At 42.3% G+C, this 22,506-nt stretch overlaps 1 protein-coding gene across 7 annotated transcripts in view; it reads left to right on the forward strand.

The window, feature by feature from the left end:
* Positions 1–22,506, forward strand: part of NFATC1 (nuclear factor of activated T cells 1) — a 119,970-nt gene that overhangs the window by 48,208 nt on the left and 49,256 nt on the right. For all 7 annotated transcript variants that reach the window (XM_069853770.1, XM_069853772.1, XM_069853774.1 and 4 more), the window contains exons 4-6: positions 2,335–2,537; positions 5,626–5,798; positions 8,135–8,275. In XM_069853770.1, coding sequence (XP_069709871.1) covers positions 2,335–2,537; positions 5,626–5,798; positions 8,135–8,275 — 517 coding nt within the window. The remainder of the gene's footprint in view (positions 1–2,334; positions 2,538–5,625; positions 5,799–8,134; positions 8,276–22,506) is intronic.

The raw sequence follows: 22,506 nt of genomic DNA on the forward strand, positions 1-22,506 counted from the left end.
GGGGAGGGACTTATTACAAAGGCATGTAGTGATAGGACGAGGGGGAATGGCTTGAAATCGGAGTTGGGAAGATTTAGACGAGACATTAGGAAGAAATTCTTCACAATGAGGGTGATGAGGCACTGGAACAGGTTGCCCAGGGAAGCTGTGGATGCGTTGTCCCTGGAAGTGTTTAAGGCTGGGTTGGATAGGGCTTTGAGCAGCCTGGTCTGGTGTGAGGTGTCCCTGTCCATGGCAGGGGGGTGGAACTGGATGATCTTTAAGGTCTTTTCCAATCCAAACCATTCTATGATCTATGATTCTGTGATTTTATGATCTTTGTTCTTAACAATATCCTTGCTGTCAGAAATATTCTGGAGAGAAAGGTCATTTTGTTATGAAGCCACAAGTTACTTTTTAAGACCTAAGGAGAGTGAAAACAAGCAAAAGACAAATATCAACACCTTTTGATATGGGTTTCACCACTTGCTTTTGGCTTTCTTTATCTTTGAACTTGGCATGCACCATAAACTAAAAATAGAGCTTGTCACCAGGTTATGATCAGTGGTCTAATTTTGGTTTATCAGATTTAGTGATGATGCAGTGATAACTCATATCCAAACCTAGATAAACCACTCATAGTGGAAACTAAACTTACAACAAAGTGGGCAGGTTTGCTCTATGTCCTGGTTTAGCACACACCACCACCTCCCCACTCCGGGCCAGGATATTAACCATACTAGGCAGCTTTATCCCAGTTTCCCCTCCCATAAAAAAGGGAAAAGGGAAACAAGAGAAAGAAGGCTTGCAGGTTGTAAACTAAAATTAAACCAGCTTTAATGAAACAACAATAAAAGGAAGATAATAAGAAAATAATAAAACACATATAAGTATACAAAACCAATTCAAACTTCCCAGATGACTATTAATCACCACTGATGCTGCAGGGCAGGTGTGGGGAAGGTCGCAAACTGGATTCAACAGCAGGTGTGAGCTGGACTAAGGAGCACGTGGATGGGCTCAGGTTTGAGTGCAAACAGACAAAGTCCTCCTTGAACATCAGCTATTGAAGAAAAGGGGTGATCCTCATGATCCTTTAGCTTTTATACTAAGGTATATATGAGGTATATATATGAGGTATATAGCATGGAATACTTAGTTAGGTTTGGGTGACCTGTCCTGTCTGCTTCTCCCAGCAAGTGCAACCCTGTTTAGTACCAGTTCTGGGATGGCCTTAATTTACAGACGAATAAGTGTGAGCCGGGGCCTCTTTTCACACCTATGGAACATTACCTTGGTGATAACTATTAGACCTAAAACTTTGGAGGCAGCCACTGCATTGGTAAATTGCTTCAGGAGCTGAAGTTTTGAAAGAGAGCTGAAAAGTCAGAGATTATGTTCTTCTTTAGCCCAAATTAGAACACTCTGCGATGGTGCATCTGTTGGAACAGACCGTCTTGCCTGTGCCTCTCTCTCTTATAGTCATTGCATCCTCCCTTCCCTTGGAACACGGCTTTGCAGCTAACCACTACAAGGTAGCTATATTTGTGATACTCATTTCCTAGCGTCAGGCAGCAGTGTTAAGTGGAGGTTGGAGCTGTCCCAGACAGCTCTACCCATGGTCTCCTTTGCACCAGCATGAACCCAGAGCAGCTTCTTCAGGAGATGGTGGGGATGAGGTCAGATTCTGTTCCTGCTCTGTCCCCAGCCTGTGGCAGAAATAACTCTTGTCATCAGAGCGGTCGCTGTAACATGGATGAGGTTCAAGTCAGGCCCACTGGCTTCAATGAGATTTTTGTGCGATTATAACAAGAATTTGACACACATGGTGAACTACTAGTCCTGTATATGTGATCTGTCTCCACTCTGTACAAGGAGGTATTTAACAGCATAAAAACCAGTTAATGAGGAGACGTGTCCTGTGCAGCAGCCTTCTGCTGCACCAGGGGTGACCCAGGAAGCTCAGGGATGGATGAGCTGTGTCTTTTTCCGTGTGCAAACTCCATTGGTTTTGCTACCCTCAGTACTGGGAGGGAACATTTACTTCATTGTGGGTTTTTTGCTAAATGCCGTGGCAGAATTTATTCAAACTTTTCTGTGGACGTGGCAGGTGTGCTTAAAAGCACACCCCATCTAAAATGCCTCAGGTCCTTTAGGATAATGAGACATTTTCTGAGTGCACCTTTTTATTGTACCAGTAATATGTTACAGGAAAAATGGAAAGGGGGAACTTAACACATAGCACCTGTCACAAGTTCTCTCCTTGAATTAGGCTCTCCTGCTTATAAAAATTTAATTGATTCCTAGCAGTTTATGTGCATGGTGCTCAGTGGGCGTTTTCTGTTCTCTTGCCAGCTACATGGTTACTTAGAAAGTGAGCCTCTCACGCTACAGCTGTTCATTGGGACTGCAGACGACCGCCTGCTGCGACCCCATGCTTTCTACCAGGTCCATCGCATCACTGGGAAGACTGTTTCCACCACCAGCCACGAAACAATACTTTCCAACACCAAGGTCCTGGAAATTCCACTTCTTCCAGAGAACAACATGAGAGCAATGTAAGACTCAAGCACTGTATCTGACTCCTAGCAGTTTCCTCTTGGTCACCCCACTTGATTTCCTCTGTGTTGTCTTGGGGATGTATGTGTTTGTACACAATTTTCCTTTTCCTATCTTTGTTTTTTTAAATTTTCTCTCTGTAATAGTAGGTTTCCACAACTTGGTTGGGACAAATTGCCCCTAATCAGCTTAACGACAAAATGGGCTTCACAAATATTTATGACAACTGATTGCTTTCATTCTAGAGTTTCAGCCAATGTGCTTATTTGCCATTTAAAATAAGTATCTCAGTTACCAAGCTGTAAATATCTCCTACCTCAGCTCCTGCATTTAGTTTCTAAATATGACACCTCTTGCTCCTATACGCACTAGCACAAGGAACAGGGACTATTAAAATTTACCTTTGCGTGTCAAAGGAAACTCTTAAAGAGCATTTCCAAGTACCCTAGTGGTTTTTGAGATTAATAAAACCACTCTTACCTCTTACCTAATAAAAATAAGCATTTTTCATGGCATTTGTTTAGAAGCAAGGCTTCTAGAACTATGAAGAAGGGTGAAAGTGATACTACTTACAGATTGGATTTATTAAACTGGGTAAGTTTAGTCCTACGCAGAAAAATAGGCATGGATGTCTTAGGGTCTCTGAATTAGTAGGAGTTTGAATGGTAATTAAGTGCCCCCTAGGTCCATTACACACAGGTAAATTTTGTTATAGGTTTGTGTATAAAAGGTCAAATATTCCTCTATGTATGTGACATACATGAGACCCTTCACATTATTTAATCCCGTCCTCTCCGCCCACTTCATTCATATTATCCTAACCCTTATCTGAGGTATCTGCTTTGGGAGAAATGTATGCATGCCTGCGTGCGTGTACAACTCTTGATGTCTGTATAAATATGAATGTATTCATTTTTACATATAGATGCATGCACCTTTGTGTGAGTATGTGTAAGGAGATTGAAAAATAACTAAGTAGACAGAAAACAAGCAAGAAATCCTGGCCCCAGCAAACCAAATGCCACAGGAGAATCTCAGGGAGCTTACTAAAGCAGCAATTTCACTACTTGTTATTCATAATATTTTCTGTGCCTTAATAAACTGGAAAATGGTATCAGACTCCTGAAAGTCCTTCCGCATGTAGTGGTTATTAGAAACTGGTTTGCAGTGTCATGTACGACATGCCCCGGAGTACCTTATGTAAACAGAAGAGCTAGAATGTGCTTAGCTGCATTGCCAGCTGGGCTTAGGGTGATCACTCAAGACCTGAGAACCTCTGTCACTGCATTGTGTTAAAAGTCATGGCAAGCCTGCAAAATTATTGGTTCCATTTGTTGTCATCAGAAGCTGGCTTGACTCCATTGAGGTAATTATTACATTGAAGAATTTTCACCAATTTGTACCCATGTAAAATTTGTTTGGCCCTTTATTTATGCAGTTTGAGTAACATTTTTGGCTATCTAGAAACATGATTACCATTTCAATCATCTGTCTCCCAAGAGTAAAGGTAGTTAGCAGTTCAGGAGCCAAGCTGAATATTTTCATGATAGGCATCCCAGATAGTAGTAGAGCTCTCTCAAGAACTACAAACAATGCTTTGACATATATAAGCCTTACACTTCAGTAGTCTAAAACCCCATGTATCACTAACAACGAGTTGAAATTTGAAACCAAGGACTTCTCTCACACATATTTTGTGTGTTCACGCCTTGATTCAGTGAAACTCTAAAGCTCATCTGCACATTTAAATTTTTGCACTTTTAGCTATTCTTCTTGACTCCAGATTTGAATGTTTATGACATTATAAGTCTGAATTTAAATGCTTTTTTTTTCCTCTGAACTTCCCTGGATCTGAACTAACTGCCATTAAGTACTTTTTATTTATTTCACAAGTGCTGCTTCAGGAGAGACAATGTTGAGAAGTGCACTGTTTGATCCATGTCATGGATCTTTGCGGAGAATTTTGACATGGGTACAAATATTTTGTAATTCTTATGGCTGCACCTGCTAGTATGCGTTTTTGAGAAGCTTTATACTTTCATTAGTTTCTTTGATCATATCAGCAAGGGTCTTTTTGTTAATCTGAAATCCATACTTTATAAAAAATACAGATCAAAACCATGCTACCATAGTCCTTGTTTGCTTCAGAGCAGAGCTTCAAAGGCCTAGAGGGAGAATTAAACCCTTTGAATGCAAAATGAAATTAAACTATGAATCTTCAGTGTAATAAAATGCATGCCAGAGATCAGTACCCAGAAGAAATTGCAATATAGGCTTTGTAGTTGTAGCCAAAGCAGAGATATTTTTGCAGTGCATTTTTGAGTGCGTATGTTTGTATATCCTTTTTTCTGGGAACCTCCTCTGTTGAAATTTGCTTTGACAAAAATCCTGACTTCTAAACTCATCCATGAGAAAACCAGAGTTTAAAAAAAAAAAACAGAGGAAGGTCAGAGATAATAATAGTTCTATTTGACAAAAAGTATGTTTTTCCCTAGTGCAGAGGGAAGACTCTGAGTTTAGCTTTTTTCATGCAGAGCTTCAGCTGGGGAGCATTTCAGACTCATTCAAATACAAATACATTGACAGTAGAAGTTACCTCAGGGAGAGCTGTATTCATTAATAAGTGTTTTCAAGACTTAGCCCTAAAATAAAAACCACATCAGATTTTTGTCTGCATCGGCTGTAACAAGTGAAATTTTAAGTAACCCTGCCTTCTAGATTAGTAACACTTTGTGCATTACCCGTTGACTTTTCTAGTCTTGCTATTTCTTTGGGCTTTGGTTAATCTGTATGCACCATCCTTCCAACTTGTGTAGAAGAAGGATCTTTTAGATTTTCATCCTCTGGGAACTGAAGTAACATCCTAAATTTGTGTACTCAATAGCAGCTATTACCTGTTGCTACCAGTAGCCCTGGCTTAGCTACTTGTGGTTGCAAGTTCTAGGCTTAACAAAGTCTGCTGTCATAAGCCTGGACATTGGCTTGTGTCTGACTCAGATTTTTAAGAACAGGAGAGAGGGAAGATATTACACACTTTTGCCTTCTTGAAGAAGTAAATTCAATTCCTCTGGGTTTCCTTTTGGATAGCATTGACTGTGCTGGGATCTTAAAGCTCCGAAACTCTGACATAGAGCTGCGCAAAGGAGAGACAGACATTGGTCGGAAGAACACGCGTGTGCGGCTAGTCTTCCGGGTTCATATCCCACAGGCAAACGGCAGGACCATCTCCTTGCAAGTAGCCTCCAATCCCATTGAGTGCTGTAAGTAGCAAAAAATATCCTTCTCTTGTCAAGTATTGTGCCACTCCACATGCAGTCTTTGTTTACTGATATGCTATACATAGGGTTTGCCTTACCTGTCTAGTTGGCGACCCTTAATTGCTTTCCAAAAGCATGTGGTTCATACTGGAGACAAAATACCCATGTCTTAGAAAAAAATAAGTAGCTTTGTGCATTGATTTCCACAGGAAAGAACACACCTGGGAGTGATGAGGCTTTTTTTTTTTTTTTGGTGACTCCCTATCATACAGGTAATTTGTAGGAGTTGTGGAAAACAGCTATCCTGTCCTACTCACTCTCTGTCTCTCCATCATAAAGCAAAAACCAAAATCCCAGCCCCTTTGATGAGGAGCTAGCAGTAGCTGACACACTGGTACAAACTGCTTGTGGCTTCAGAAAACCTCCAGAAACCAGGTTTCCACCCTGGGGTCTCTGTAATTGAACAGACTGCTTTTTATCAGATACACTGGGGCACCCTCCAGAGATACCTATATCATTCTTGCTTTGTAAGCCTCATCAGCCTCCCACGCACAAACCAAAACTTATTTGCTTTGTGTAGCTTTAATCATCCATCATAAGTGGTGGATTTCAGTCTAACTCTCAATGCTAATTTGGTCAGCTGGATGGATGGATGGAGACAATTTTTAAGGTTTTGTTGGAATCCATATAGTGGATCTTTTTGATGCTGTCATGATAGGGAATAACTTAACATCTACCGGGTATGTGGGGGGGTAAGCTTTGGGGGTGGGGAGCAGAGGGGATCGAGAGGAAAGTTAGACCATCCTCAGCTCCATGCGTTTGGAGGGTTGTGTCCACACTTGTCTCTGCATCATTGCCAGGCTGGAGTCCCACACAGTATGTCTGGCATCTGGTCCTGGAGCATGCCAGCATCTGATCTGTTGGAGGCATGGTGCTTTTTCAGTGATCATTAATGGAGAGGCTTCAGGAAAGAGCATCCCTACATCCCTCTTGCAAGAGAATGGCATTGGTGACAGGCTTTCAAACTGGCGACAGTGTTCCACCTAGTGTCGCCTAGGGTAGCACCACTGCAGCTCTTGTAGTCCAAGTCTATAGGAGAGGCAGAAGTTGTAGGAAAGGTTAGTGCTGTTAGACCAATAGATACAGCTTATCTCCTTCACTGTCATCCATTTAAATAAACAAATGGGCATTGGCAGTGTGAAGTGAGTTACATTAAGATAAGCCTGTGTTATTTATGAAGTACTGCAGAGCCTCCTTACCTATAGCAGGTAGACTGTCATAAAGCCTTGACTTCTATCCCGAATATGTATGGGATTAATAATTTGCCTTTTGATTCTTATTCATGGACATGTTCTAGGCCGTCAGGCAAAGCGAAAAATGTGAGGAATCATGGCTTCATCCTGCTCCTGTTAAGTTAATGAGAGCATTTTGATTGCTGTGTAGCAGAGTAAGATGCAACTTCAATACATCTTGAGCTGGTCAGGGCAAAAGTACCAAGCTCAGGAAGCCACTAAATATGAAGCTGATTGGATTGGTATCAGTGAACTTCAGTTTTGAGGGTTGTGTAAGAGCAAAAGCATGGCATATGCCTCCTGAAAGGAGTGGAAAACAGTAGAAAAAAGTGCTAGTGTTATTTCCAGTGCAGAATATGGAATACGCTGGTGCCAAAAAAAACTTCATACATCTCCTAGTGCGTGTGACACCAGGAGGAACCATGTAATCTGGATAAAATGTCATGTCATCCCTTGAAGCACAGCCACAATTGTTCCATGTCCCAGTTGTGGGGGATAAAATGTGTGCCACAGGAAAACTGAATTCTATTTGCATGGATCCACTTCTGCTTTGGCACTCGGGTGCTGGTGGAAATAGGCTCTCTAAACTGTGAACTTCTGCTGGATTGTGAGGCCCATAGCTGCTGCTGCTGCAAGTCAATTTGCAGAAATGACAATACAGTGTATAATGACTGAAACGTGTTTTGGACATGGATGGTTATCTTGTCACGTGCCTTGTAAACACATAGATATATGTTTTCAATAACATAACAGAAAATTACTTTAAATAAACTATTTTCAATAAAAATACACTTTTCGATGTAGTACAGCTCAAGCTGAGTTTTAAAGTCTGTACTGCTGTGTTTGATAACTCTAATGTTTATGATCATGGCACTTGAAAACTAAACATGTTTCCTGCAAATGTTCTGACCTTTCTTTGTTGCTATACCAAGTTCAGCTTATCTCATGAAGGTAAGCATTAAGTTACTTATTAATGCAATATTTACTTATTTTTGTGTGTGTGTGTTTGTGGTCGCGTTTTTTTTTCTCTTCTTTAAAACTCTTCAGCTCAGAGATCTGCCCAAGAACTGCCTCTGGTGGAGAAGCAAAGCACTGACAGCTTTCCTGTTACTGGAGGGAAAAAACTGGTACTGACTGGCCATAACTTTCTGCAAGACTCCAAAGTCATCTTTGTGGAAAAAGCACCAGGTATGTGTCTTCAATCTGGACTCCAGTCTGTCTTTTTCCCTCTGTTTTAAAATCTCTGCCAAATGATGAAAGCCTAAATATGGTAATGACATTGTCTTCTGCACATAATATGTTTTCCATGTTACTGAACGAAGCTGTGAAAATAACCTGAGCCATGCCTAGTGCTGGGGTTTTGCACCATGGCAGGTGTAGTTGCAGACAGACAATAACGGTATTGAAGGTCGATATTTGGCATTTGTTTTTGTAGAAAACCATGGCTGTACCAAGTAGGACCTGTGAAAAGTGTTTGAAGCCTCTGGTGGCATGTCCTGATAAAACCTGCAAGGTGGTGCACCTTGTTAAACCTTTTTGTAAACCTTCTGGAAGAGGGAGTGGTGTTGCTGGTGATATGTGTGCGTGTGTGTCTCCTTCTGTGGCAGCTGAGACCACAGGCACTTCGAATCTGCTGGCTGAGGAGGGCTTGCAGCACACTTGCATTCATTTGAATGAGGTGTTTCTGGTTAACCTTGAGGACTTGGGGAGGACTGAACATGACTCCCCCCTCACCCAGTGCTGCTCATGCAGCGCATTGGTGGTGAAACTGGTCCTCCTGGGGAAGGGTGCCTGGATGGGCTGAAGCAGGGGTCACAGGGTGAAAATGCGTAATGCACACGAATGCCCCGTCAGGAAAAGATAGTGGAAGCAGAGCTGTGAGTCAAAGTCAGGCTCTGAAATGAGATCGTTAAGGGTACTTTTGAATCTTGTTTTGGAAAGGGTTTCCGTGGTGCTGGCACAAGCCACGGATTCCTCAGCTGCCAGCTGAACACCCCCCCCTGAACTTTAAACAGTCTTGGGCGATCCTTAGGCTGCCAGCACCAGCTTTGACACTGCGCCTGTTTAGCCCTCCATGTCCATGACGTTCCTGTGCTGTTCTGCCTGCAGCTGCTGTCGCCAGCTCAGGAAACTGGGCTGCAGGAAGGGATGGCGGGATGAGCAGAGGAGGCTCTGGAAAGGAAGGTATCTGAGTCTTTGGGCTCAGGGGAAGAGCAGAAGGCTTCCCTGAAGTTCTATGGCCACATCCTGGGTTAATGAGGTTTAAGAGACCAAAAGTGCACACAGGGCAGAGGTAACACCCCAGCTCTTTGACAAAAGCCAGTCAGTGCCATTGTTGTGAGACCCATGCACCACAATACGCATGGTTGGGCTGTAGCTGAGATATGCAGAATACCCTTTTTCTCCTAAAAAAGGAAATAAGGTGGTATTGCAATTAAAAAAAAAACCCTAACTCTGCTCTTTGCATAGTGTGAGGGGAGGGAGGAACGTGACTTCCTTTGCTGCACAGAAGTGGGTTAGTGTGGCATGTCAGGAGCAAAGTCCTCAGTCTGTCTCATTACAGGAGGGAAACCATGTTAAAGGGTCTGTTCCTTCATACTTATTTTCTATCCTCTTTCTTTACTGAATTGGACAAGTTTTGAAGTATCACCTCCCAAAAGATTATGATGGTAATGCTACTCACCCACCAGCAGCTATGACAATGTGGATCTGGACCCTGTCTCCCTTAGTGTTAAGTATGCCAAAAGCAGGATGTTTGCTATATAGCCTTAAATTACAAAAATGCAAAACAGCGCCAGCCTCCTACCTCTTAAACAGACAGATACCTCTCTAAGCAAAAGGAGTTTGAGGATGCACAAAGGCAGCATATAGGTAGAAAATAATTTGTTTAAGCGACATTGTGAGAGGTGTGGAAGTGTACTGCTACATAGTGTGCTGATGAGGAAGAAAATTATCAGAAAGCCTAGCCTGTCACCCTGAAAAACTCCTGGAGTGAACTCCTTTGCTGCATGGATTGGCAGTATGGATCAGTGCAGGAGTGTCTCTTCTACAGGAAAGCACCACTGGAGATCCCCCTGCACTTTCCTTCCTGCCATGGAGTCGGGGGCAACCCTTCAGTAGTCAGTCTGTGAAGCTGCTGTCATTGAAGAGTAATTAAGATCATTAAGTCAGTATTGAAAGATCAGATCTGAAACTGCCCTGCCTGGTTTTAGTAGTCACATAGTAGATTTGTTGCAGTTGCAGAGCAGTACTGTTTTGTGGAAGATAAATTGCAGGCTGAGCCTTTAAAGTTGAGAGTGTACAGCATCTCCAGGAGCTGCAATTGTGTCACTAGGCATGGCACACAAAAGGCAAAGTTGGCAGTTGATGTGGACTGAACAATTCCTAGAGCTTCTGTGATGAGTTCTGTGCTATGTTTTCTAACACAGCTTGATGCATTGGAGCAAACAGACAAACATGATGCATCATTGTTTTAGTGGCAGACTGCTCTGGCACAATTTTTGAGCGGAGTCACTGTATTTAACGTCAAATGAGTAAGCATTACCAACCTTCACTTTTGTAAATCAGCACACGCTGCTTCATTCCCTTTCAGCTCTTGCACATCTATGAAAGTAGGTCAAGAAAGGGAACATCAGCATAGCTTTTCTTTCTCTTAAAAAGCTGGTTATGAACTTTTGTGATTAGCTGGAGACATTCATTAGTTTTGCTACTGTTACCACTTTTGGTTTTGAATTTGAAATGTTAATAATGTTCCTAGTGGGTAGCAGCCAAACACAACTTTTACTAAGTAATCATTGCACTCATAAAGAGAATGTGTCTTTTATATAAAATTTAAATATTACAGTGCATGAGCTCATGTCTTCAGTCCTCACTCAGGCAGAGTCCCCCAGCCGGGAGGCAGTCTCTGGAAGCTCATCTAATTCATGCTAATCTGTGTACTTAATTAGTTAATGCAAAGAGTTTGAGAACACTTTTTGTTTGCATTTCCCCTTGCTCCTCCTCCCCCTTCTGTCTGAATAATTTCTTTAAGTCTGCCTAGTGCATTGTGGTCTGCTGAATGTTTTTCCAAGCATGAGTCCCGAGCTTTCCATCTTCAGGGCTAGCCCTCAGCTGTTGTAATCTCTGGAGGAATGACATTACCCTGGCCCCCTTGCGTGGGGAGTCTGTCTGCATAGTGACTCATACAAGAGGGAATCCCTGAAGAATGATCAAATCAATCCTTCAGCTGGGGAGGCAGCAGTTTGATGCTTTCAGCTTAACCCCTTACTGACTTCTTTTCAGCTGAGAAGCATATGAAACAGAGCAAAACATACTTTGCATCCCTGCAACTCTACATCTCCAGAGGAGGAATGAGACAGCTGAGAGATAAAGGCAAGGTGCACTGAAAGGACCACAGGAGGACTGCTGGCAGGACTTCCTCTGACAGGAGAACTCCTCACAGTGTGGTTCAGTGCTCAGGCAGGAGGCACCCCTTTGGATAAATAATGAGTCTGTTCAGAAGTGGACTAAAATTTGCCCAAGCTTTTTACAGTACCATGAAAAAGTTCTCGTGTGCTGAAACGAGTCCTTATTTTATGGGATTTTGGTCAATGTTTTACTGCTTGAACACCAGACCATATTTTCCTGTAATGAGCGATGGTATAAAACAATTGTCCAAGAAACCTAACAGTGGTAAATATGTGAATGCTGAATGTGCTTTAAATTCAATTCAGAATTTTCTAACACTGGAGAGTCCCATGGTGACTATGTCTCTTACCAATTACACTAGTAAGTGTTTTTCTTCTTTCACTTTGTCTCTCTCTGTAGTCATGCTTTTCTCTTCCTAAGTTACAAAAGGCACTTGGGAGTCTGCATGTTGTAGTTGTTGGATGCTAGGTTTAGGATGTCCAAACCAATCTGGTTTTCATTAGAAGAATTTGTGCTTTCTGAAAAAGCTTTCAGCTTCTTACTGGCAGTGGTTCTTGATGTCTGTACACTGGCATTCACTGTGGTGGCAAGGTGTGCATTTTAGCTAAAAAAGCAGATGAAAAGAAGTTGATGTTTGTTAGCTATGGAAGGTGTTCGGCTAGGAGGGACAAAATGTTTCCTGTCTTAATGCAAGCGTCTGCAAGTGTACAGATCTTGATCTGGAATTATAACAAAAGATACTGATTTATTTACTTATCTTTTTAAAACTTTTCATTTTTTTCTAGATTATAAATTTACTGGCCTGCAAAAATCTCGAGGGAAGTTCAGAAAAGGCAGAGGTGTTTGGAGAGTATGTTTTAGGAACTGTTTATGTCAGCTACTTTTTTTTTTGGTAACAGCTTCTGCAAGCACTGTGTATTTGTTTTCAGTTTTTTGAAGGCAAAACACAAAGCAACATGAAGGCCTAACAGAAATGACCAGACTGCTGACTCCTAGTATATCAGATTATGATTACTGATCTATAAAACTGAGTGCAATGGAAAAATCCTAGTTTCTCTTTACTCAGTTCACAAAATGTTTTCTGTAACTGACGAATGAAAGCTCACTGATGAGGCAGAAAGCCAATATCCCAAGCACCAGAGCACAAGAAAGTTATGGGTTTGTCTTACTGGCACATTCTAGATGCTGTGGAGTTGCCCAAGGTATTCTGGAGTTTAGAAAGAGTCTTGCCCTAAAATCTGAAAACATTACACTATCCCAAAAATCACTCTTTGCTTGAAAAGGAGCTAGAATTGTTTTGGCATTGTAACTACCTCAAGTATTTCTGGACTTCACGGATTTAGCCAAGTCTAGACATACCTAAGAGATCAGATTAAATGGACTGAAATCTTCATTATTAGCAAGTTGCAGTCTCTGGGAAGAAATGGATATTTGGTGTATTTTTATTAATTATCATTCAGTTGAATTGTTAGAGTTCCATATTAATTTATTTGCTTTTGTAGTTAGTGAACAGACATTAAGGCAAGAGTTTTAAAGACCAAAAGATAATAAATGTAACATTCAACATTGATACGGGTTAGTTTCTCAAATAACACTGACATTGAAATTCTGATTCTAGGCCATTTTGTCCAGGTCAAAGGCCCACACTTGAGCTTCCTTGCGACAAACGCCCCTTCCTGTAGGTACATCACTCTCTTTGAAGAACTAGGATTCACAATTTATGACACTGTATCTCTAAGTAACTCCAGGTTTATGGACTTGAGTAGTTTTAAACCTGCTGTTAATTACTCGGTCTTCAGTGTTCCTAGCACCTACAAACTCTGTAACCTAATTGCGTACTATCCACAGATAATGTGCCCAAAACCTTTGAAACTTAAGTTCCTGTAAGACAGAGAAATATACAGCACCTAAGCAACGTTTCCTCTATGGATTTTTCTTTTACTATTTTCAAATAAATTAAAGAGTTTTTCAGACTTAATTATTGCTTCAAACTATTAATTCTACTGTTATTTTTATTTTATGAAGTGGATTTTTGTGCCAAAACTGTTCCTCTGCTGGAACAGGTACTGTTCTTAGAACATGAAGGTACTGATGTGGCATGGTAATAGGTAGAGCAGATGAAAGATTGATGGGTGAAATCACCAAACTTTTTGGTGTGTATGCCAAAGGAAATCATGCTTTTGTGTAAGTATTTCAGATGGGAAAATTTACAGTTTGCTTCCCCTTAGATGTGTGGTCAAGATTGGTCAGCTGAATGTTTGCACAGACTAAATGCAGTATGGAAAATAAGGAAGCTGGATGATCTTAAGTGTTCGCTCAAGCATTTCACAGGGTTTTTGTTCCTCTCAAAATTAACTATCTCTGACAAAGATTAGAGTCAATCATTTGCTGCTTTAAGGTACAAATGTCAGTCTGAGAAATTCAGTTCTGTTTCCCATATGTTGTGTGAGCAAAAGTTGCCTTCTTCTGTGGTACGTAACTCAAATGCAGTATTTTGCCTTCAGGACAACTTATAAAAAGTTCTGGAAAGTGATACGTTGACGAAACATTTGAGTGCCATGTGGATGGAACAGATGCGTTGGGGAAGCATGTGGGCTTTTCGATTTGACCTAGCTGCACTTTGGAGCTCAGGGGTTGGAGTCTGTTTTAACGTGAGGTGATGTGATGTGGAGACGGGTGACCCAAGTCTTGGCAGAGCCCCATTTGGTAAAAGATCTTACATTCTCAGAGATCTTTCCATTGCTCTTTCCATTGCCAGCAGCAGTCACAGTTTGGGGGGCAACAGGCCAAAAAGGGGTCATATTTCACACTGGTAATCATACTGTAGCTCACATAATAAATAAGCAAGTGGCAAAACTCCCTTTCCCCCTCTAGTCAGATGGACAGATACTACATAATTTTGTCTTTATCTGTCTATTTATCCCAAGTTCAGGACACACATTCCAGTTGGCAGTAAGCAGTTGCACGCTGACTCATGAGCAGTAAGGTTAAAAATTCTGGAAACTAGATAAGCTGGAAACTTCAAAGGCATACAAGTTGGGAGCATGGAGTTCATGTGAAGGTCACTTGAACCTATTTCCTAGAGACGTATTGATAGCTGAAGGGGTTTCTGGCCACTGACCAGAAACAGATATCCTTGGGCCAATAGCGTCATCAAATGGTGGTGGAGTCATTTGATGGTGGAACCCTTTCACGTGCATGCAGGAGCAGTGATGCAGCTCGTAGGGTATGTCAGCGTGTTTCAGTTTTTCCTGGCTCTTTAGTCAAAGGAATGGCAAAGACAGAGCGGGACAGCAGCCATATGGTATGAGATGGTATCAGTGGCAACAAGCCTCATCCAGGGTGTTGCTTTCATAGTGAAGAATGAGAGCAATCAATCACACTTACTGTGGACAACAGAGAAAAAAGAAATATCTATATGGTCTCTAGTTAAAAGTTACTTGTCTGAGTAATCCTAATTTTTTAGTAATTATAGAAACTGTGACTGAATGCATGAAGTTTTTTCTTTCATGTCTTTGTCAGACTAAGTGGCTTCAAGCAGCTGTATCTGTGCAAAGCTTTGTCTCTGTAATTCTATAACTAGCACAAGATTTCAGATAGTTTTTATTGTTATTGTTCCAGTAGGACCCTCTGTCCAAACACGCAGGAATTCACAGCCCTTACCAGAAAGCTGAGCGTCTAATGAAATGCCTAAAGACAGTAGAGGAAAGGAATGTGGTGAGTTGACCTTGGCTGGCTGGCTGCCAAGTACTCATCAAATTGATCTCTCACTTCCCCTCCTCAACAGAACAAGGACAGAAGGGGAGAAAATAAGATGTGGAAACTCGTGGGTTGAGATAAAGACAGGGACGTTGCTTACCGGTTACTGTCACAGGCAAAACAGAATCTGCTTGGGGAAGATAATTTATTGCCAATTAATAGTGGAGTAGGATAGTAAGGAATTACTGTCACAGGCAAAACAGAATCTGCTTGGGGAAGATAATTTATTGCCAATTAATAGTGGAGTAGGATAGTAAGGAATGAAGGCAAAACTGAAAACCACCTTTACCCCCTCCTTCCTTCACAATCTCAACTTTACTCCTTCACACTTGATTTCTACCGCTTCCTCTTGAGTGACTCAGGGGTACAGGAATTGGAGCTGTGTTCAGTCCATAACAATTCTTTTCTGCCTCTTTTTCCCTACGGTGTTTTTGTGCTCCAGCATGGGTCCGTCCCATGGGAGACAGTCCTTCATGAACTGCTCCAGTGTAAGTCTTTTCCACAAGGTTCAGTTCTTAAGGAGCAGGCCGCTCCAATGTAGTCCCTTACAGCTGCAGTTCGTGCCAGAAACTCTGCTTCTGCATGTGCTCCTCTTCACAGTCAGGTCCTGTCAAGAGCTTACTTCAAGAATGAGGGCTCTGTATGGACTGCAGGGTAGATATCTGCTCCGGTGTGGTTGTTTCCATGGACTGCAAGGGACAACCTGCTTCATCACAGTTTTCTCTATGGGCTGCAGGGGAATCTCTGCACAGGTGGCTGGAGCACCTCCTCCTCCTTCAGCAACGTTGATGTCTCTCTCATATATACCCACTCCTCTTTCTCATAGCTGCTGTGCAGTGTTTTTTACCCCTTCTTAAATGTGTTGCCAGAGATATACCACCAGCTTTGCTGGTAGACTCAGCTTTGGCCGGCAGCAAGTCCATCTTGGAGCCAGCTGGATCTGTCTCTGTCTGACCTGGGGGCAGCTTCTGGCATCTTCTCACAGAGCCCCTGCAGCCCCACTGCTGCCAAAACCTTGCCACATAAACCAATACAAGGGGATACCTCCAAAGTTCTGAAGAGTTTTTGAGGGAACATCTACATATTTTGGAAAAGCACAACTCATTGTCTTTTACTTCCCTGACATCATTAAGAGTTGGCTCATGTCTCAGGTGGGTATCACAGGAAAAGCTGGAGGAGCTGAGGGAAGAGGAGCGTGTTCCTTTTCGTTCTGTTGAGGGAGTAAGATCACACCTTCAAGAGCAATGTGGAAGCAAGTACAACATTTAAGAGAGGGATATAGAGAGAAGGCATTCCCAAGGTGTGCCTTGTTGTAGGGAAGATAATGTCAAGGCAGATAATTAAAGGAGAGGAGGAGGGACCTCAAGGATTGAGCCCAACCTTCTTGGACAAGAGTAACAAGAAAAGGGACATGAAGGGGACAGTGAGATGGAAAAAATAAAAATGCTTTTCAAAAGCTTACAGTTTAGACTCTGCTAAGAAGTCATGAGGGGTTGCTGTAATGGGATGTCTCTGGAAGATGAGGTAGCCCTATAGATAAATTGAAGAGTTTGTGTTTTAAAAAATAGTTAAGAAGGAAGAATTGAAAGCATTTGGATCAAACTTACAGCTTAAGTTTAGCAGGAAGTAGGAGTAGCTGTAGTACAGGTGTTGGTGTTGCTGTCAAGCACAGAAGAAAAGGAATTGTTCATGGTAGGAAAATTTGGAACTTGGTTTAAACTGGCTGTGAGATTTGCTACTCCATCAGTCTCTGACAAAAATATGAAACAGATTAGAGTGAAGAAGATGGACTAGGAATATTCTACTCAGTTTCAGCTGCAAAGTCATAGCTTCAGCCTGCTAGATGTTCCCAGAGGCAAATAAAATTGTAAAGACAAGGAGATGACATGAATGTAACCAAAGTCAGAGTGAAGTATTGTCACAAACTGCTGGTGAGAGGCTGTGTTGGGTGTGCTTGGTTCAGCCTTACTGCACTAGAGAGATTTTGCGGAGATGTCATGCTGCAGTTTTTCTTGGAAGTTGAGTGCTTCAGACTTGGACTCACTGAGAGTTATTAAATAAAACTCTTGGACCAACAGTAATTTGAATGGGGGAGGTGCCAGAGAGCACAAATCACATAACGAGCTTCCATTCTGCTGAATATAGGATCTGGCAAGTCATTCCAATGGTTTTGGCTCCAGTTGAATCCTGATTAGTCAGTTGTCAGTGCAGTACCTCCTTTCAGTTACCTAGACTAAAATTACAGTTCACTTGCAAACACTTGAACTCAGAAAAATTAAGTCTGTTAGACATAGTGTGGTAAAAGCAACTAAAGATGATCACTGTTTAGGCATTGTTAGTCCTTCAGCTTTTGGCTCACACAGCTGAACAACCAGAGAGGAAGATTATGTCTGGCACAGATGCCAAAGCAATGTAAGATACAGTTTGTACTGAATTTTTATCACCTGGTTGTTGCACAACTTTTTTGTTGTTAATGAAAAAAGAGACAAAAAGCAACTTGAAAGCATTGCATGCATGACAGACACACCTAAGACTACGTAATATTCAGCTCAATACTGCAAAAATGTATAGCGGAAGGAATGGGCAAAATCCATATGCTGCAAAAATGCTTGTGAGGAGATAAACAAATATAGCAGCTCTGATATGGAAATATGAATAAGTCAGTTATGCATGAACCCTGCTGTGCATGGGCTGATGCATGGCAGAAGACATGCCAGGAATGGGGAGCAAAGCTAAGGAGGAAGTCACTGTAGCAGGACAGTAGGCTGTGAGGAGGGCAGAGAACAACAGCTGGGATCTTCCTGACAAGGAAGAGGGAAATATAGTAGACAAAAATCAGACCAACTGTGTGGTCTCATAGCAAAAGTAGTGGAAGAGCAAAGGGGAGATCAGGGTGCCTGGAAAGGCAGATGGGGATGAGATGCCAGGCAGCAGGCAGGCCATGGCACCAGCAGGACCGGCAGCAGGAGGTGGAGCTGCTCTGGAGGTGGCTCTGCGCACATGCAGGGCTGGGAGGCATTTCCCTCCTAGCAGAGCCCAAAGAGACTTCAGATCTCAGGAGGGTAAGGTGCCATTGAAAGGCAGGCCCTGGTCACTTACGTTGCAGATACTTATTCTGTGCTCCCTCTGCATTTGTGAATGTTTTCTTCCTTTCTTCCTTCCCCGTCTTCCCTGTACATCCCATGGCAGACTGCTTGTCTGGTACTGGTTCATCCTTATAGCTTGTCCATTGTGAATGTGTTTAAAATGTACACCAGTGTATAAACATGGGCATTGACTCCTACCCACAGATTATTTGGCTTGCTAGTGTCCAGCTTGGGAAATGTTCACAGCAAGAGATCCTGCAAGTTCAGCCTAGAAAAGTGCCCTGGCTCCTTGTGGCATCCCCAGATCCAAAGGGCAGCTGCCTCTGGAGCAAAATCCAACACTAGTATACTGATGCCAATGTGTGTTGGCTAGCAGGTGAGACAGCGCCAGTGGATTGTGCCCAGGATTGGCATGGGAAGTGCTCTCCTCCAAGCAATGGAGACACCTCTTTGCCTCTTTCATTGCCAGTCCAGGTGCAGACCTGGGCCAACTTGCCCTCCTCCTGTAAGCTGATAGCATCTCTGCACAAAACTGGATGACACTTAAGTCTGAATGCCAAGATTTTGCCTGAGTATTCATCCTCTTTTCTGACTAGAAACCCATCCTTTCCTTCTGGATATGTTCACAGATCAGTCATCTCAGTGCCGTGAGTATACTTCCCAAGGAAAAGAGGTTGGCGTGCAAATTGAAAACTTGCAAATCCTTCACTCCTAAAGGATTTGAATAAGGCCTGATATCTTTGTAGAACACCTCAAAATTATGCTGTATAATCATTCTGCATTGCATCTGTGCCCTGTCTGTTGCGGACACATTAAAGTAATCTGGGGTGTAATATAGGCATTATTGTTTAGGTAATCTCACAACACGTTAATCAAATAGTGTATTCCTTTAGGAGAGTAGAGCTAGTTTCACCATCTTACTTGCAGTATATGAATGTAAATACTGATTTACAGTCCAGCCAGTGCAGGCAAACTCTGTTGAGCCACAGGTTGGAAGAATATGTAATGCACACTGTGTATAGGCAGTGAAATCCTAGATAGTGTCTATTCATCTTGTATCTCAAGTGAACATAGGACTACTAAAGAATATAGACTGTTTTAACCTCCTGTATTAAAGTGAAAACACTTAAATATATCTGAATACTCCCATTATGCCCATTTCATAGAGGCAAGGTTTAAGTGCTTGCCAGATGTTATACCCTCCTACATTTTCAGGCTTGGGTTTTTTTCAGTACTGTATATTCTTTCCCCTTTCTGCCATCCATCAGTCTGTAATGAAAGTTATGTTGGTGGTTTGACTAGTGTGAGCTTGCAGACCACTGACACTGTGCTTGCAGTTCCTTGGGATATGAAGGTAAACCCAGCCCTGGAAACCTTGGGGATCTGTCCTGATGGGCAACAAGGAGGGGAAGAAGGTAGGAAAATTTCTTTGGAAACTCTTCATGGATGTCTGTATTGCTCCTCCATGAAGAAAATCCATATGTCGTTATTTGCTAGGTTCTATGTGTGAATAAGTGATGCCGATAGATTTACAAAACTAATTTTTAGCACTGCTTCTGTGTTAAAAAAGGCCTCTACAGTGCCTTTTTATGCATAAATCTTGTAGCTGGGTGTGGCGGGGAAGCCGTTCAGTGACTCATGCTGCAGGGAATTCCCTGATGAATTAGAGTATTTTTACTTCTGGACTTGTGCACAGTTTCCTTTAACGCTGGATCAAGCGGTTGATAAGAGCAGACTACAAAGGCCCATTCACAATTCAGCCATAGCATGTTAAAACTGCATGTTTGTTTTGCAAAGCTGAAAATTCATCTCACGTAACATGTTAGGTTTGCAGTATTTTCATCATTAGCAATCCCAGGTGCTCTGAGTGTCACAGTGCTGGAAGAAAAAAGGCCAAAGCAGCTGGTGGTGAAGTGCACCCGAAGCAGGGATGGCTATAAATAACAGTGATCGGTCTGTAAATGTCAGGTTTCCTGACAAAACCCAGCGTCTTCAGTGCTGATGGCCGTCTGTCAGTGCAGCGCCGAACCCGGCTGCAGTTGGAGACCAAACCTGGCTGCGGTTGGAGACCCTGTTGCAAAACAGGAGTTTTCTTGCTCCCTTGGCACTGCTGCACTCCTGCACTGCCTTTTCAGAGGAGTAGGCATACAAGAGTAGCTCTCCCAGCCCTCAGAACAGGTCCCTGGGTGAAGCCTTGGCTTTGTTAGGTCAGCTGCTAGTGCTGGCACTGACGGAGCACCCCATTCTGCAGGGCTTTTGCCCTGTGGTTCTGTGTGTGGATGTTTTGGTTTTATTTCCCTTTTGTAAAAAAACCCACAAAATAAAACAAACCCAGTGCAAAAACTTGACACAACCTTTTAGACATATAAAAAGATGTCTTTCTGTTCAAAATATTGCACTATAAATCTTCAAAACACCAAAACAAAGCCAGGCATTTGGTTTGGAGTAGAAAGTTCTTATTACATGGTAACTGTAAATAGTGAAATGAAATGAAATAAAAATGAAATGAAATGAAATGAAATGAAATGAAAAGACCTTTGCAAAAGCCATTTTCTCCTTTCTCCATTTTCCTCCCAGCCTCTTCCTGTCCTTCCTCTCCTGCCTTCATCTCCCCCCTTCCCTGTATAACAACTGCCCATTTGGGTACGGTAATTCCAGAGAGTAAACTTTAACGGGAATGCCTGAAATGTGTCTGCTTCAACTTTGTGTTATGTCTGTAATTTGAATTATTTGCATTTTGGAAAGGTATAAATTGCTCTGGTGTACTTTGGTTGGCCGACGGCCAGGAGGGAGTTGCCTCAGGCCCCGGACCAGGCGGGCTGCTGCAGATGTGGCAGGAGTACAATGGAAACTTTTGTGGTGGATCAGCCCTTGCTCCTTCAGTGCACGCTGACAGGAGACGGCATCCCGCCTGCTTGCCAGGGTCCCCCATGTGTGGGTACTGTTGGTAAAACCATTCACTCCAGTGTAGGCAGATTGTCTTGATGCTTCAGGCTCCCACAAACCATTTGAGAGCCATTGTTCCTTTCTCGCTCTCTCTCCTTCTACTTTTTTTTTTTTTTTAATTTCAGCTGAACTGTATAAACGTGCAAAACATGTTTACTGTAAGAAGTTGACGTAGTGGTCTAAGGTTTCCCTCCTGGAGCTGATCCCAGGCCGTGGGTGTTGAGATTTCCCACTTGGTTCACCAGACGTAATATGAGGAATTGTCTTTTTTTTTTTACTTCTTTTTTTTTTTTATCTCTGCTTCATAACAACTTTTCTCCTTTGTGTTTTTGTTAAATGAGAAGTCACCAGCTGTTAATGAGTTGTCTATTCCCTACTTCTTCCCTCTCTTCCCTTTCCCCTCAGTCACTCAGCAGCAATGGTCTGGACAGTCTCAAGAGCATTTCTTGGAGCAAAACCTGTATTGTTCCTATTAGCTTCCAAAGATGAGCCATGGCTCTGGATTTTTATTTTCCTAATAGTTTAGATTACAACATTTGAAATATTTCTGAACAAACTCTCTTTGTCATCATAAAAATTTCAAAATCGCATAAAGGCAGTGCTGCCTGAAATAATTGAAAGATTAGCTAGAGATGGAGTCATTTTGAATTTTACTGAAGTATCGGCAGAAAATAAAAAGCAGAAGCCGGAATCAGGTCATTTGTCTTGCAAAGCACAAATTAAACGCAGCAAAGAGTCCTGAACCTCTGGTAATCTGTTTGCAAAGGCAAACTGAACATATTAACTACTAGTCTGGAAGTCGGTAGTTTGTTTTTTTTTTAATCGCCAACAAACCTCTTATGAAGCAGAAGTTCCTAGACTTTTCAAAATCTGTGAGTGTGGGTGTTGTGTTACTTTTTGTACTAATGGAATTAACTGGGGGAGGAAGGGAGGAAGGGCTGCATGGGCTCTACAGGGACAGAGTGGGAGATAAAGGAGGCTGCTCTCAGGCAAGGGATATGTCCTGCCTTGCCAAATTTTGGGCAGATTTTTTCTACTGACCACTGAGGAAGTATCTGTTCGATAAATTGTGAGTTGATCTGCAGTTCTCCCGAGAAGTCTGCTTCACTTCTGATGCTCTCAAAAGGCATTGTTAAGGAGAAGCAGGCATGGTCTGGCTACTCTTTCCCTGCAGCTGAACATGGCAGTACCAATTAAAGCTCCTCCTTTTCTAGTGTCACA

This window comes from Phaenicophaeus curvirostris, chromosome 3 (assembly GCF_032191515.1).
Source record: "Phaenicophaeus curvirostris isolate KB17595 chromosome 3, BPBGC_Pcur_1.0, whole genome shotgun sequence".
In the NCBI taxonomy this organism is placed as follows: Eukaryota; Metazoa; Chordata; class Aves; order Cuculiformes; family Cuculidae; genus Phaenicophaeus; species Phaenicophaeus curvirostris.